This window comes from Indicator indicator, chromosome 10 (genome assembly GCF_027791375.1).
Source record: "Indicator indicator isolate 239-I01 chromosome 10, UM_Iind_1.1, whole genome shotgun sequence".
Classification (NCBI taxonomy): domain Eukaryota; kingdom Metazoa; phylum Chordata; class Aves; order Piciformes; family Indicatoridae; genus Indicator; species Indicator indicator.
Window position 1 is genome coordinate 33737613 of NC_072019.1, and position 16029 is coordinate 33753641.

The window sequence follows — 16029 nt, forward strand, 5'->3', positions numbered from 1 at the left end:
CCTTCCAGTACCTCAACATCTCTCTTGAATTGAGGAGCCCAGAACTGGACACAGCACTCAAGGTGTGGCCTGACCAGTGCTAAGTACAGGGGCAGAATAACCTCCCTTGTCCTGCTGGCCACACTATTGCTGATCCAGGCCACCATAGTGTTGGCACCCAGCTTGCACTGGGAAAGCTCTCAAAACTGTCATGTTACAATCCTGACTCACATTAAATATGTCCCAAATCTGGAGCAAATTGCATCATTCCAAAACACATAAGGGAAGAAAAGGAATTGCATGTCAAGTGCAGGACAAAGTGGCCTCCTGGGCTATGGTCAAAGCTCTCCCTAGCTGTTGTCTTTCACCTCTCTTCAGGCTCACCCACACAGACGTCTGTGCAGGCAAACAAACACAGAACAGGTCCCAGAGTTCCACTTCAGAGCTTCAGAGCAGAGGGAGGCATCAGGCTGGTGCCCCAGCCAGGAGGGAGGTTAACTCTCCTGCCATCAGCCTAGGGCCCAGGAATGTGAGTAGGAAGATCCCCTCTGTGTTTGCTGTTTCAGTCCTCTTTAGAACAGATGGTCTGGGGGATGACAGAGACAGACCAGTCCAGCAGTGGGAAGAGAATAATGACTCAAGGAGCCAGGCAGCAAGAGGAAGGAATCACTGCACAGGCATACATCCAAGGCAGTGATCCAAATATAAATTATCTCATGTTTGGTTTTACTTTTTTAATGTGCTATCATTAAAGAAAAAAAAAAAAAAACTTGAGCTATCCAATTTCTATAAGGAATGTTACAGATGAGGACTCTAACTTCCAATATTCATCACAGCTACAACCAAAGAGACACTCTGAGATCTCTGGGCTGCAGCAAGAGAAGTGTGGCCAGCAGGGTGAGGGAGTTGATTCTCTCCCTCTACTCTGCTCTGGTGAGATCACACCTGGAGTACTGTGTGCAGTTCTGGAGCCTCTGTTACAAGAAGGATCTGGAGGGGCTGGAAGGTGTCCAGAGAAGGGCCACCAGGATGAGCAGAGGGCTGGAGCTGCTCTGCTCTGGAGACAAACTGAGAGTTGGGGCTGTTCAGTCTGGAGAAGAGAAGGCTCCAAGGAGACCTTCTTGTGGCCTTCCAGTATCTGAAGGGGGCTACAAGAAAGCTGGGGAGGGACTTTTGAGGGTGTCAGGGAGTGATAGGACTGGGGGGGAATGGAGCAAAACTAGAAATGGGTAGATTCAGATTGGATGTTAGGAAGAAGTTCTTCCCCATGAGGACACTGGCACAGGTTGCCCAGGGAGGTGGTGGAAGCCTCATCCCTGGAGGTGTTTGCAGCCAGGCTGGCTGTGGCTGTGAGCAACCTGCTGTGGTGTGAGGTGTCCCTGGCCATGGCAGGGGGGTTGGGACTGGATGATCCTTGAGGTCCCTTCCAACCCTGACAATTCTATATTTCTATGATTCTCTGATCAGAAGCTGAAAAAGCAATGGATAGAGGATGGCAGGCTATAAAAAGGTTCCATGCTTAGTTAGAATCCTCTCTGACAATAGAAAAGCTCTTCAGCTTCCTTCATTTGTAATTATTGGGTCATATTATTACCAGAGCAAACCACAGTAAAATTCACAGTACATTAGAGGTTGGAAGGGACTCAAGAGATCATCCAGTCCAACCCCCCAGCCAAACCAGGATCATCCAGGGTAGACCACACAGGAATACATCCAGGTGGGTTTAGAAAGTCTCCAGAGAAGGAGACTCCACAACCTCTCTGGGCAGCCTGCTCCAGGGCTCTGTCACCATCACTGTAAAGAAGTTTCTCCTCATGCTGAGCTGAAAGCTTCAAGTTTGAACCTGTTGTTCCTTGTTTTGTTACTGTGCACCACCCAAAAGAGCCTGGCCCACTCCACTTGACCCCCACCCCTCAGCTATTGATAGACATTGATCAGATCCCCTCTCAGCCTTCTCTTCTCCAGACTAAACAGCCCCAGGGCTCTCAGTCTCTCTTCATATGGGAGGTGCTCAAGTCCCCTAAGCATCCTTGTGGCTCATCCAGGCCTTCCTGCAACTATCCACTGAAGATTTTTTTTACTGCTTTTGAAGCCTTCTCCAGCTTTCTCCCCAAGTTTTGCAGTAAGTATTGATGACCCTAGACAAAACTTGGCTTTCCAAGACAGAGATGATGGCTGGCAAAAGGAAGAGAAAGCTCTAGAAACGTTGGATCTTACTATAAAGTTTCTGAGTCCAAGCTCCCCACAGCTGTAACACTAAGCAACTGGAAAAGTGATGTCTTTCAGTGTACAAGGACTGTAAGACACACTCAAGACTAATCAGAGTCTGATTCAATCTACAGAGGTCATTACCATGAGCAACAGAATTGGTAATGAAGAACAGACTGACAAGAAACAGCCAGATGTCTTTGGATAAATAACCTGATCAAACTGGGAAGCTGTTCAGCAGCCTGGAAGTCACTAATACATCCAACATGTGAAGCCCAAGATAGCTGCTGTACAACCAGTTCCAAGAGACACTTTCACTTGCTACACTAGATACAGAAAAGAAATTCCACTTTCCTAAGCCTGCCCCTGAGAAGGACCCAATCCAATCCTTTAATTCTTCAGTTTCCTAGCCAAAAGCAGCCAGAAAAGCTAACTCAATAAAGTCACTCTGCTACTCTTCTTCTTCCTGAACTCTTCCTAAAGGCTATCAAAGACAGGTCTGGCATGCTTCTGACAGCTGGCCATTGAGCAGGTGCCAAGCAGGCACTTCAAGGCTAAGAAGAAGTGAGATATTGTCCACACCTAATGTCTTGGGTGCATCAAGAAAGGTGTGTCCAACAGAGCTAGGGAGGTTCTTCTCCCCCTCTGCTCTGCCCTGCTGAGACCACCCCTGCAATACTGTGTCCAGTTTGGGGCTCCCCAGGTCAAGAGAGACAGAGACCTGCTGGAGAGAGTCCAAGGGAGAGCCAGGAGGATGCTTAGGGGACTTGAGCATCTGCCCTGTGAAGAGAGACTGAGAGCCTTGGGGCTGTTTAGTCTGGAGAAGAGAAGACTGAGAGGGATCTGATCAATGTCTATCAATAGCTGAGGGGTGGGGGTCAAGTGGAGGGGGCCAGGCTCTTTTGGGTGGTGAGCAGCAATAAGTCAAGGAACAACAGGTACAAGCTTGAACAGAGAAGGTTTCACCTCAACATGAGAAACTTCATTACAATGAGGGTGACAGAGCACTGGAGCAGGCAGCCCCAGAGAGGTTGTGGAGTCTACTGCTCTGGAGACTTTCAAGCCCTGTGTGGGACCTGTGCCAGGTTCTACACTTTGGCCACACCAACCCCATGCAGCACTACAGGCTGGGGACAGAGTGGCTGGAGAGCAGCCAGGCAGAGAGGGACCTGGGGGTGCTGCTTGACAGCAGCTGAACATGAGCCAGAAGGGTGCCCAGGGGGCCAGGAGAGCCAATGGCATCCTGGCCTGCATCAGTAATAGTGTGGCCAGCAGGAGCAGGGAAGTCATTCTGCCCTGTGCTCAGCACTGGTCAGGCCACACCTTGAGTGCTGGGTCCAGTTCTGGGCCCCTCCATTTAAGAAAGATGTTGAGATGCTGGAAGGTGTCCAGAGAAGGGCAGCAAGGCTGGGGAGGGGTCTGGAACACAAACCCTGTGAGGAGAGGCTGAGGGAGCTGGGGGTGTTTAGCCTGGAGAAGAGGAGGCTCAGGGGAGACCTCATTGCTGTCTACAACTACCTGAAGGGAGGTTGTAGCCAGGTGGGGGTTGGTCTCTTCTCCCAGGCAACCAGCAGCGGAAGAGGGGACACAGTCTCAAGCTGTGCTAGGAGGAAGTTTAGGCTTGAGCTTAGAAAGAAGTTCTTCACAGGGAGAGAGATTTGCCATTGGAATGTGCTGCCCAGGGAGGTGGTGGAGTCACCATCCCTGGAAGTGTTTAAAAAGAAACTGAATAAGGCACTCAGTGCCATGGGTTAGTTGATTAGATGGTGCTGGGTGATAGGTTGGACCTGATGATCTCGAAGATCTTTTCCAACCTGGTGAATTCTGTGATTCTGTGACTACTCTGGGTGATCCTGTTTGGCAGAGGGGGTTGGACTTGATGATCTCTGGAGATCCTTTCCAACCTCTAACGTTCTGTGATTCTGTGGCTGAATCAAGCAGTGACAGTAGAAGGTGACCATGTTGCCAGCACTGGATGCTTTGCTGTCTTTTCCCACTGCCCTGTAAACACACTAAATGGCATAGGCAAACCAGCACAACACCAGGAGCAAGAACCTTGCAGCAAAGATGGTTACAGGCCTAACAACAGGTAAAAAAAATTGTCAGCTTTACCTGCTGGCCCTGCCTGAGGCCACAGCTGAGGCCAGAGGTTCACAGCAAGAGGTTCACAGACCCAAGGGCTATGTGAGTTAGCAAGACATTAAGCCTGCTCCTCTATCATTATGAATCCAATGCAAATCTGAAATGGTTGTGGTAGCACACTGCCCTGCAGGACAGACTGGCTGCCAACTGCTCCTGTCCAATGCAATCAGAATAAAACAACAAACCCCCCAAATTTCATAGAAGGGATAGAAATTTGCCTTAAACTACAACTGGCATTAATCAATCCTCTAGGCCTGCAGCACCAAGGGATGACTGTTAGGCACAAGCCTCACATCAAAATCCATGGAAATGGATTGATTAATCTTCAAAATCCTTATTTAAAAGAAAAAACAACACCAAAACCTCCGGATTTCTCATTTCTGTGTCTCAGTTGTGGGAAAATCTCAGGTATGTGCATACTTGGCTGCCTCAAAATATACCTCTACCCATTCAGCCTGTGTCCACTTCTGCAAACAAACTGTGGCTTATAACTTTGTATTTTATTTCATAAACTGGCATTGGTTTTGTCTCATTACCTATGCTAGCAGATGTTGTTCCATCTGAGAAAGGGTGAAATGCAGTGCTGAAAAAAAATTAAAGTAGGTTCAAGGCAATTTGTTGATTCAATTCAAGCTAAAAATCAAACAAAACATGTAAGAGGAGTTGAGCACACACCTAAGGAGAAATCCAGGCAGCAGCCAGTTTGGTTAGAGGCTTTGGAATACATTTACAGTAGTTAATTTTGAAGATTTTGGTATACTAGGGGAAAAAAAATACTACAAGTCTGAAGGTGCCAGGTAATGCACCACTGAACGTGCCTGTGTTTGCAGCAGGTAAAGAAAACTCCTAAGCACGGTGCTTCTACTCAGCATTTCCATTGCTAAGTTTTTCTTGAGAGGTACTGAGAGAAAAAGCAACAGAGCAAGCACTACAGAGAGGTCTAAATATTAGCAGCGTTTGAAAAAGACTGAAGGCTCAGCAGGAGGAAAATTCAGAGTTACCATAGCAGCCACCCACTCTCAAAAGAGAGGAGGGAGAGGGAGAAAAAAACACAAAAAGGAAGACTCAAGAAGTTAGACAAAGAAAAGAAGCTGTTAACAAGACAATGCACACAGATGTTAGGTGATAAGGACCTGGAAGAAGCTAGGGGAATGATTAGCTCAAACAAAGCCTTTGTTTTTTTTCAGTGTGAAATAATAAGCTGACCCAGAGTCCCTGCTTTCTGAGGGGGTGAAGAAAACAGTGTCAGACCTAGAATCATGGAGTTGTTAGCGTTGGATGGGACCTCAAGGATCATCCAGTTCCAACCCCTCTACCATGGGCAGGGACACCTCACACTACATCAGGTTGCTCAGTGAAACCACTCAAGTTCACTCTGGTGAGACCACACCTGGAGCTCTGTGTCCAGTTCTGGAGCCTCTAGTACAAGAAGGATCTGGAGGTGCTGGAAGGTGTCCAGAGAAGGGCCATGAGGATGAGCAGAGGGCTGGAGCTGCTCTGCTATGAGGAGAGACTGAGAGAGTTGGGGCTGTTCAGTCTGGAGAAGAGAAGGCTCTGAGGAGACCTTCTTGTGGCCTTCCAGTATCTGAAGGGGGCTACAAGAAAGCTGGGGAGGGACTTTTGAGGGTGTCAGGGAGTGACAGGACTGGGGGGATGGAGCAAAACTAGAAATGGGGAGATTCAGATTGGATGTTAGGAAGAAGTTCTTCCCCAGGAGGGTGGTGAGACACTGGCACAGGTTGCCCAGGGAGGTGGTGGAAGCCTCATCCCTGGAGGTTTTTGTGGCCAGGCTGGATGTGGCTGTGAGCAACCTGCTGTAGTGTGAGGTGTCCATGCCCACAGCAGGAGGGTTGGAAGTGGCTGATCCTTGAGGTCCTTTTCAACCCTAACAATTCTCTGATTCTAAGTCTGACACTGTTTACTTCACCCCCTCAGAAAGCAAGGACTCTGGGTCAGCTTATTATCAGTTTATGTCTTTAAGCTGGTTTTGTTTGGTGCACAGCTGGCTGAAATGCCCAGGGAACATGCTGCAACAATTCCTTCCCTCCCCCCCACATATTCTCTCCCTCATATTTCTGTTCACCAGAAAGAAAGCACATTTTGTATCAGAGATTCTGTGCTCATGAAATATTAGCTGAGTAATACATGGAGGCCTTTATGTCCATGCTCTCAATAACTGTTGTACCACGGCTCACACAAAGACTGAGCTACTGTTCAAATCTGCTACTCCAGTGAGCACTGACGAGAACCTTATCTAGGGCCAACCATCCTGATAAACACCATGGCAGTGTGAGGACATGACCCCAAATATTGGAACATTGCATTTCTTCCCCTGGTGTGCAATAAGCAGCATGTTTTAGCTGCTTTAGCATGTTCTAGCATGCAACAAGACTGTACAAAAAAAATTAAAAAAAGAGACTCAGTATTAATGAAGGACCTAAATTTGAAGGCTGCAAAGGACCTAAATTTGCAGACTCCAGTACCTGAAGGGGGCCTCCAGCAAGGATGGAGAGAGGCAATTTACAAAGGCCTGCAGTGACAGGATGAAGAAGGACAATGGCTTCAAACTAGAGCAGAGCAGATTTAGATTGGATGTTAGGAACAAGTTCTGCACCATCAGGGTGGTGAAACACAGGAGGAACAGGTTGCCCAGGGAGGTGGTTGAGGCTCCTTCCCTGGAGATATTCAAAATGAGGCTGGACAAGGCCCTGGGCAACCTGATCTAGTTGGGGATGTCCCTGCTGAGTGCAAGGAGGTCAGACTGGATGACACCAAGTTAGGAGCAGGAGTTGATCTGTTGGAGGGTAGGAGGGCTCTGCAGAGGGACCTGGACAGGCTGGACAGATGGGCAGAGGCCAATGGGATGAGATTGAACAAGGCTAAGTGCAGGGTTCTACACTTTGGCCACAACAACCCCAAGCAGCACTACAGGCTGGGGACAGAGTGTCTGGAGAGCAGCCAGGCAGAGAGGGACCTGGGGGTGCTGGTTGATAGTAGCTGAACATGAGCCAGCAGTGTGCCCAGGGGGCCAGGAGAGCCAATGGCATCCTGGCCTGGATCAGCAATAGTGTGGCCAGCAGGACAAGGGAGGTTATTCTGCCCTGTACTCAGCACTGGTCAGGCCACACCTTGAGTGCTGTGACCAGTTGTGGGCTCCTCAATTCAAGAGAGAGGTTGAGGGACTGGAAGGTATCCAGAGAAGGGCAACGAAGCTGGGGAGGGGTCTGGAGCACAAACCCTGTGAGGAGAGGCTGAGGGAGCTGGGGGTGTTTAGCCTGGAGAAGAGGAGGCTCAGGGCAGACCTCATTGCTGTCTACAACTCCCTGAAGGGAGGTTGTAGCCAGGTGGGGGTTGGTCTCTTCTCCCAGGCAACCAGCAGCAGAAGAGGGGACAGAGTCTCAAGCTGTGCCAGGGGAAGTCTAGGCTGGATGTTAGGAGGAAGTTCTTCACAGAGAGAGAGATTTGCCTTTGGAATGTGCTGCCCAGGGAGGTGGTGGAGTCACCATCCCTGGAGATGTTCAAGAGAAGCCTGGATGAGGCACTTAGTGCCATGGTCTGGTTGATTGCTTAGGGCTGGGTGATCAGTTGGACTGGATGATCTTGGAGGTCTCTTCCAACCTGGTTGATTCTATGACCTTTGGAGGTCCCTTCCAGCCCAGCCCATTCTATGATTCTATCTCAGCTGGTACATCACAGCAATTCACTTGATAAGGCAGCCTATAGGAATTCAGAAATCCTGAGAGCAGTTCAGTCAAACCAGTGTCATGCCTGTGCAGTGAGGCAGTAGTGACATAGGATATATTAACTTCTGCAGTTAGTGAAAGATTAGTCATGAAACAGAGCACAGCAATTTTAGTTGTTGACACTAAGTGTGCACTGACCACAGACAACACCAGCTTTGCATGAAGCAGTTATGCCAAAAGCCACTGACAGTAGGTATCACACTTGACAAGGGTATACTTTTATGTTTCTGAACTGTATTAGCACTATTTTCCTTCCTGCTTTGCAGTAGCTGAACAGTTGGTTCCCTTTAGTTACTGTGACTCATGGCAACAGTGGAAATCCAACTTTACAGATGGGTGAGAAAAATAGGAGCAATTAAAATGAAGGATGCTGAATACTTTCTAAAATAGCTTGTGCCAAATTTAGAGGTATGTTTCAGTGAAGCAAAGCCTTGGATATCTCTCCAAATAAAGACAATACTATTAGAGGAGTCCTACACTTGCCTCAAGTTAGAACAGGATTTCATTGCTCATCTCTCATTGCAGACAACACTTGCCTGCACTAACTGGTGAGCCACATCTCCTAAGCAGACACCACTTAGAAGCAACTTCTGGTAAACACTACTGTCAGTGCTGCAGAGTTCAAGCAGCTGGGTCTAAAACCATCTTCAGAAGCATGGAGGTGGTATGCTGACCGTGGGATGGGGTTGAGCTCCTTGCCATGTGGGGCAAGTATCACCTTCCAGATCAAGCAGGAATTAGAAGCCAGCTCACTAAATATGTGCACAAAAGCAGAACACACATATAGATGTACACAAGAACACACACCCCCACAGCCAGGCCACTGCTCACAGGCTGAAGGAATTTAAGGGATGCCTTCTGCAGCGACCACAGAGACACCCAAATACTTACCCAGGTTCCCACTGACACCCTGAGGGTGGCCCAGGGCTGCCAAGGGGGTGTGTGTGATTACCAGCACAGATCAGGTAAGACACTGCCATAGATGTGGACTGGGGACAGCTTTACCAAGAACAAGAAGTGCTTCTGCTTAAGGCTTGAACAATGAGTTGACCTGCAGCTGGGAGGCTTGGCTGATGTGCCTGAACGCTGTGTGGCCATTCAGAGACTTGGACAGACAGAGCTGGGCACAGAGGAACCAAATGAGGTTCAACAAGGAGAAGTGCAGAGTCCTGCACCTGGCAAGGAAGAATAAACTGCAGCAGGACAGGTTGGGAGGTGATCTGCTGGAGAGCAGCCCTGTGGAGAAGGACCTGGGAGTGCTGCTGGTGGACAACAAGTTCTGCATGGGACAGCAATGTGCCCTGGGGGCCAAGAAGGCCAATGGGGTCCTGGGGTGCATTCAGAGGAGTGTGTCCAGCAGAGCCAGGGAGGTTCTCCTCCTCCTCTATTCTGCCCTGCTGAGACCTCAGCTGGAATATTGCATCCAGTTCTGGGCTCCCCAGTTCAAGAGGGACAGGGATCTGCTGGAGAGAGTCCAAGGGAGGGCTACAAGGATGCTGAAGGGACTGGAGCACTGCCTGGTGAGGAGAGGCTGAGAGCCCTGGGGCTGTGCAGTCTGGGGAGGAGAAGACTGAGAGGGGATTTAATAAATGCCTATAAATATCTGAGGGCTGGGGGTCAAGAGGGAGGGGACAGGCTCTGCTCAGTTGCACCCTGTGATAGGTCAATGGGCAACGGATATAAACTCCAGCACAGGAGGTTCCACCTCAACATGAGGAGGAACTTCTTCACTGTGAGGGTCCCAGAGCACTGGAGCAGGCTGCCCAGAGAGGTTGTGGAGTCTCCTTCTCTGGAGCCTTTGCAGCCCTGTCTGGATGTGTTCCTGTGTGACTTGTGCTGGATTCTCTGGTCCTGCTCTGGCAGGGGGGTTGGACTCGATGATCTCCTGAGGTCCCTCCCATCCCCTAAGCCTGTGACTGTGCACTTCAAACTAAGCCAGGAGTCCTGCACAGAGTCGCTTGAGTGAGATTCATCAGTCACTCTGCCTCATGCCTACCTCCTTGCACTTCTCAAGAGCTTCCAGAACAACTCTGACACCAGGCAGCCAACACCAGTTTTAATCCCAGCCCTGCTCATTGCTCCCTGTATGAGAGGAGAGGGGGAATAAGAGCTATATTGTCCTGTAGCCTACTTCACTGCAGAGCAAGAGCCAAACTGACTTTGCACAAGCACTGAGATACTTATAAATACTAATTCTGGTAGCTAAAAACTTGCACAGATCTTGCGAAAGCTGCAGATACCAGACACAAATGCCCATTCTTCTGTTTCATTCCACTAAAGAATACAGCTGTCTGCAATTCTATACTGGGTTAAAACAGAGAAAAGAATCTCTACAAGTCACAGGTAATCCCTGCCCTCATTCTTCACCATTCAGCAAAGCCTCTTCCCACATTCTCTGGAAACAAAGAAAAGGTAAACTGAGAACCTGGTTATCATTATGAGGAGAGGCTGAGGGAGCTGGGGGTGTTCAGCTTGGAGAGGAGGAGACTTAGAGGAGACCTTATCACTCTCTACAACTACCTAAAAGGAAACTGTAGTCAGGTGTGGGTCAGGCTCTTCTCCCAGGCAACTTGGGACAGGACGAGAAGGCATGGGATGAAGCTGTGGTAGGGAAGGTTTTGGTTGGACATTAGGAAGCATTTCCTGGCAGAAAGGCTGATTAGGCACTGGGATGGACTGCCCAGGGAGGTGGTGGAGTCACCTTCACTGAAGTTCTTTAAGAAAAGCTTGGATGTGGCACTTGGTGGCAGGGTTTAGCTGATGTGGTGGTATTAGGTCACAGGCTGGACTTGATGATCTCAGAGGTCTTGTCCAGCCTCAATAATTCTGTGATTCTTGGACAACTCACCCTCTCTCAGCATTGCCTTAAGCTTTCAAAGCTCTAAGAGCCACATCTGTAACTACCAGAATTAAGTCCAATGAACTGCACTCATGAAGGCCCCACAGTAAGTCACAGCAGGTTTGTTACACACATAAAAATCAGACAATATTTGCCTTACATTCTCCCCCTTCCTCCCTCCTCCCCACACAAATGGTGTGAGCCATTTGCTCTCTCCACCACAGTGACACCAAATGGCACAAGATACTTACAGCCAGGTACATAGCTGCATATACACTTAGTGCTGCTTCTTTGGAGGGGAAAGTCTTCCTGGCTTTTGTGATGAGCTCTGGATTTCCAGTACAGGCATGCACGCTGCTGATGAACTGTGTGTACTGTTTACATCCAAGTGCTGTATAGTTGGGTTTACAAAGTGCAAGGAAATGTGGTGCAAGATTCCCCGTTACTACTTGACCAGCATTTACAAAGATGTCTGTAGCAAACAGTCCAAATGCATAAATTCCTAAAAGGGAAAACAAAGAGTTACACTTCCTGACAATTTCATTCCAGGGCAACATATTTATCACAGTAACACATCAGCTCCTTCCATTTAAGAACATGAAAAACTCTGATCTGCACTGCACCCTTGTGATGGAATGAAATCAACACCCCAACTAATTAGACAGAATTACCCCCAAAATAAAATTACCAGACTAGCTCAGAAGGTTTTGGAAGCAAATGAAGCTCTATTTACAAGCAAACTAAAATCCAGAATTATGGAATGCAATGAATAGGTACAAAATTTACAAAAGATGTACAATGTATAGATATTGACAATTTATAAACACAGAAACTCCTCAGACCCCCCTGAATGGATCCAGGGGGACTGTTCACCTCCTCCCCCACTCCCTCCCTCCTTCCTGTTGCCTCACACAGTAGTCAAAGCAGAGATCCCCTGTCAAGGCCATGAGAGAGAGAGAGAGTAAAGTTTCTAGCAGAAGCAACAGAAGAAAAGAGAGAACTGGTTTTGCCTCTGCTCTATATTCCCATTAGCAATCAATGAATTCTATAGACCTTAGCATTGTTTTTTCTTTTGTCTCCAATGGTAATTTATTTCACTCTCAGTCTTTGCAGTCAGGGACTAGGCTAAAGTTCCCCCTTCAAACTGTTACAACCCTGAAGATCTTGACTCCTGTTGGAGGTGCTACTTCCCTACGCAATCCCAGCAGCAACACTGTGATGTCTCCACACACCTCATCTCCACCTTTCAGAGGAGCACATCCCCTCCTACACAACTAACCTGCTCTCCTAGGCCCCTCAGCCATGAATCTCCACTCTTTGGGGGAGCTAGCTGCACTTGTGCCCATCTCTACTAAAGAGAAGAGACACAGACAAATTCCTCACCCCATAAATCTGCCGGAGAAGCAAGAAAGTCAGGCCCTGACAGCGTAGTCACCCAAGTTGTAACCTCTACTGAACAAACATTTTCCTTTCCCTCGCAGCTGTAGAGCAGCTGAAGAACTGAATAATTCCATGCACAAGTTGTCTTCTTCTGCCTGCTGCTGAGTACATCTCTATGTATGGCATATTAATCACAACACCAACACAGTGAGCTAAAGACATAGATGATTTTTTCTGAGGAGCTACTTATGCTGAAGAGTTTTTTTGTCAGACATACCAGCCAAGCATTAAGCACGTGGACTCATTCATTAACATGGAAATGCATGTATGAGACTGGTTAAAAGAAAACATAATTCTCCTATTCCAAGCTCCCTTCCTATCCTTCTGTGAGCAGAAAATGTGTTCTGGAAGGAAATGCAAACACAGCACCCTGACTGGAAGGCAAAGACAGCAGGTGCATGCTCAAATTTGACTTGAGCTACAGATCTCCTCCTGTATTTCCACAGGCAAATCACCTTTTCTTCCCCAGACTGCACTCCACTGGAATACAGCCTGAGTTCTGGCAGCTCTAATCTTCATGGGGCACCAGGAGAACTTTAATGGATGTCCACTACAGCAGATATAGAATCATAGAACTGTTAGGGTTGGAAGGGACCTCAAGGATCATCCAGTTCTAACCCTCCTGCCATGGGCAGGGACACTTTACACTACATCAGGTTGCTCACAGCCACATCCAGCCTGGATGCAAAAACCTCCAGGGATGAGGCTTCCACCACACCACCTCCCTGTTCCAGTGTCTCACCACCCTCATGGGGAAGAATTTCTTCCTAACATCCAATCTGAACTTCTTGTTTTGCTCCATTGCCCCCAGTCCTATCACTCCTTGACACCCTCAAAAATCCCTCCCCAGCTTTCCTGTAGCCCCCTTCAGATACTGGAAGGCCACAAGAACGACTCCTTGGAGCCTTCTCTTCTCCAGACTGCACAGCCCCAACTCTCTCAGTCTGTCGTCATAGCAGAGCAGCTCAAGCCTTCTGCTCATCCTCGTGGCCCTTCTCTGGACACCTTCCAGCACCTCCAGATCCTTCCTGTACTAGAGGCTCCAGAACTGGACACAGTACTCCAGGTGGGGTCTCACAGAAATGTGCCTTTCTAAAAGTCAGGATTTTTTTCCTCAGCAAAGCTAGAGCAGCAAGGATGGTTTCTGAGACCCTGGCTGGTCAGCAGTGTCACACTGATGTTAATTCACTCTGAGCTGCTAGACAGTGGTGAGCAGCTGACTGTGCCTCACTGAGCTGCTGCACAAAAGGGCCCTTTGAGCAAGCCCCAAAGGTGCGCAGTGCCCAGCATAAGCAGCCACATCACTTTCTGTAAGCATAATGGGCAGTGATGCCTCAGCTGGTAGAGCAGTGCAGAAGCCATTGTTCATCCCTTCCCTGCCTCCCAGTGCTTGGGTTTGTGGCTTTGTTGGTTTGGTTTTTTTTCTTTTTTTTTTTCCTTCTGTGAGCAATGAGGCCCCACCAAATGGGAAGGGACCGATTACACCCTGTGGTGGGGTGAAAACTCCCCCCAAAATTAAATTGCCAGAGTAGCCTAGCTGGAAGTAAATGAAGCTGTATTTACAAGCAAAACTACAATCTAGAATGAAATGCAATGAATATGTGCAAAATAGACAATATTTACAATTTATAAGCAACACAAGAAACCCCCTGGACAAGAGCAGGGGGCTAATAACAGCTTCCCCACTTGCTGCCCCCTTCCCTCTACTCCCCTTTATACAAGGGACAAGAGAAAGAGCAGAGAGTTGTTTTGTTAGTTACTCAGCCACAGCAAAGAACACAGCCAAGGTCAGCAAAGCCAAGCAGAAGCCAGAGTTAGTACCTGCTGGAGTGAGGAAGTAGACAAGAGAGAGAGTTACGCTACTAACTTTGTAACTACTAACAAACCCACTTTGTTAGTAACCTGTCCAATGGGATTGTTTAGACATTATCACTGGGGAGACCTTATTGCCATCTACAACTACCTGAAGGGAGGCTGTAGCCAGGTGGGGGTTGGTCTCTTCTCTCAGGCAACCAGTGACAGGAGAGGACACAGTCTCAAGATGTGCCAGGGGAGGTTTGGGCTAGATGGGAGGAAGAAATTCTTCCCAGAAAGAGAGATTGGCCATTGGAATGGGCTGCCTGGGGAGGTGGTGGAGTCACCATCCCTGGAAGTGTTTAAAAAGAGACTGAAAGAGGCACTTAGTGCCATGGGTTAGTTGATTAGATGGTGTTGGGTGATAGGTTGCACTTGATGATCTCAAAGGTCTTTTCCAACCTGGTGAATTCTGTGATTCTGTGATTATTTTCCTTTTTACATCCAATGGTGATTTATTTACATTCTGCCCTTTTCTGTTCAAGATCTGTGGAAAATTTTCCAGGCACAGCCTGAAACTGCCACACACCCTGAGCAAGTGGAGTGGGAGAAGCCCATCACCAGTGCCCACCTGCTCTGGAGCCACGCAAGCCAGCCTTAAGGAGCGGTGTGAGAGCCTGCAATCATGCAGTGAGGGGGCAGGCACTGCTGGCACACCAACACCACACACACAGGCACAGCTGCACATGCCTGCCAGCCCCCCTCTGCCACTGGGGCATGCAGGAGGATTGACTGCCCCAGGGCTTCCTTCCTCCAGCTGTGTCTCTTAGATACAGCAGCGACTCAAAAGTTGCAGTAGTTTGGGTTTTTTTTTTTTAGGCTCTGCCTTAGAAAATTTTCCACAGATCTTGAACAGAAAGTGATAGAATGCAAACAAATTACCATTGAATGTGAAAAAGAGTAAGGTCTAAGTAATGCCATTGGTCTGATAACATAAAGTTAGTTGCATAAACTAACTCTCTCTCAGCTCTTTGCTCTAGCAGATACCAGCTGGTGGCTTTTGCTTGGCTGTTGCTGACCTTGGCTGCATTCTTCTTGTGGCTAAGTACCAACAAGCTACTCTCTGCTCTTCTCTCTCTTTTACCTTGTACAGGGAGGGAAGGGAAGCTGTTGGTAATAGCCTGTTTAGGTCCAGGGGAGCCCTTGTGTTGTTTATAAATTGTAATTACCTGTAAATATTGTATATTTTGGACATATTCATTGCATTCCATATTTCTAGATTGTAGTTTTGCTTGTAAATAGAGCTTCATTTGCTTTCAACTGAGCTGGCCTGGCAATTTTATGTTGGGGGAGGGGATTTCAACCCACCACAGAAGTGAACAACAGAACTGAGCGCCCCCGCATGCATTAAAAAGCAGCATCTGAGAAGAACCATTTGGAGTGGTGATACTGCTCCCCCCAAACACACTCACAATGAACTAAGGGGAAAGGATGACATCTCCTACCTGCTAAAGTCAATAGTGGAGTTACAGACGATTCCAGGGCAGCATGGGTTTTGCAGAGTTTTCTACTAGAGACCATAATACAATCTCCAGGCTAAGAAAGCACCTAAAGCAGGCTGGGCTTTGAACATACATTTATACTGGCTTTAAGCACACATCTATATTGGCTTCAAGCACACATTTATATTGCAACATCTTCACCTTGGTCTACTACATGTGTGGAACAACCAAAAGAAAACTATGAGCTACAGATATGGCACAAGGACATCTCCTTTCTTCACTTCCCCACTCCCTACTCCAGACCTGCTGCTTGGTTTTCCCCCTCATGCTCTGTGGCGGTTTTAGGCTGATGCCTAGGAAATTTTCCACAGATTGAGTAGAA

General features: G+C 48.0%; 1 protein-coding gene across 1 annotated transcript in view; it reads right to left on the reverse strand.

Moving 5' to 3' along the window:
• The window catches only part of PLPPR5 (phospholipid phosphatase related 5), a 66156-nt gene that overhangs the window by 17150 nt on the left and 32977 nt on the right, over positions 1-16029 (reverse strand). The window contains exon 3 of the mRNA XM_054384036.1: positions 11163-11413. Coding sequence (XP_054240011.1) covers positions 11163-11413 — 251 coding nt within the window. The remainder of the gene's footprint in view (positions 1-11162; positions 11414-16029) is intronic.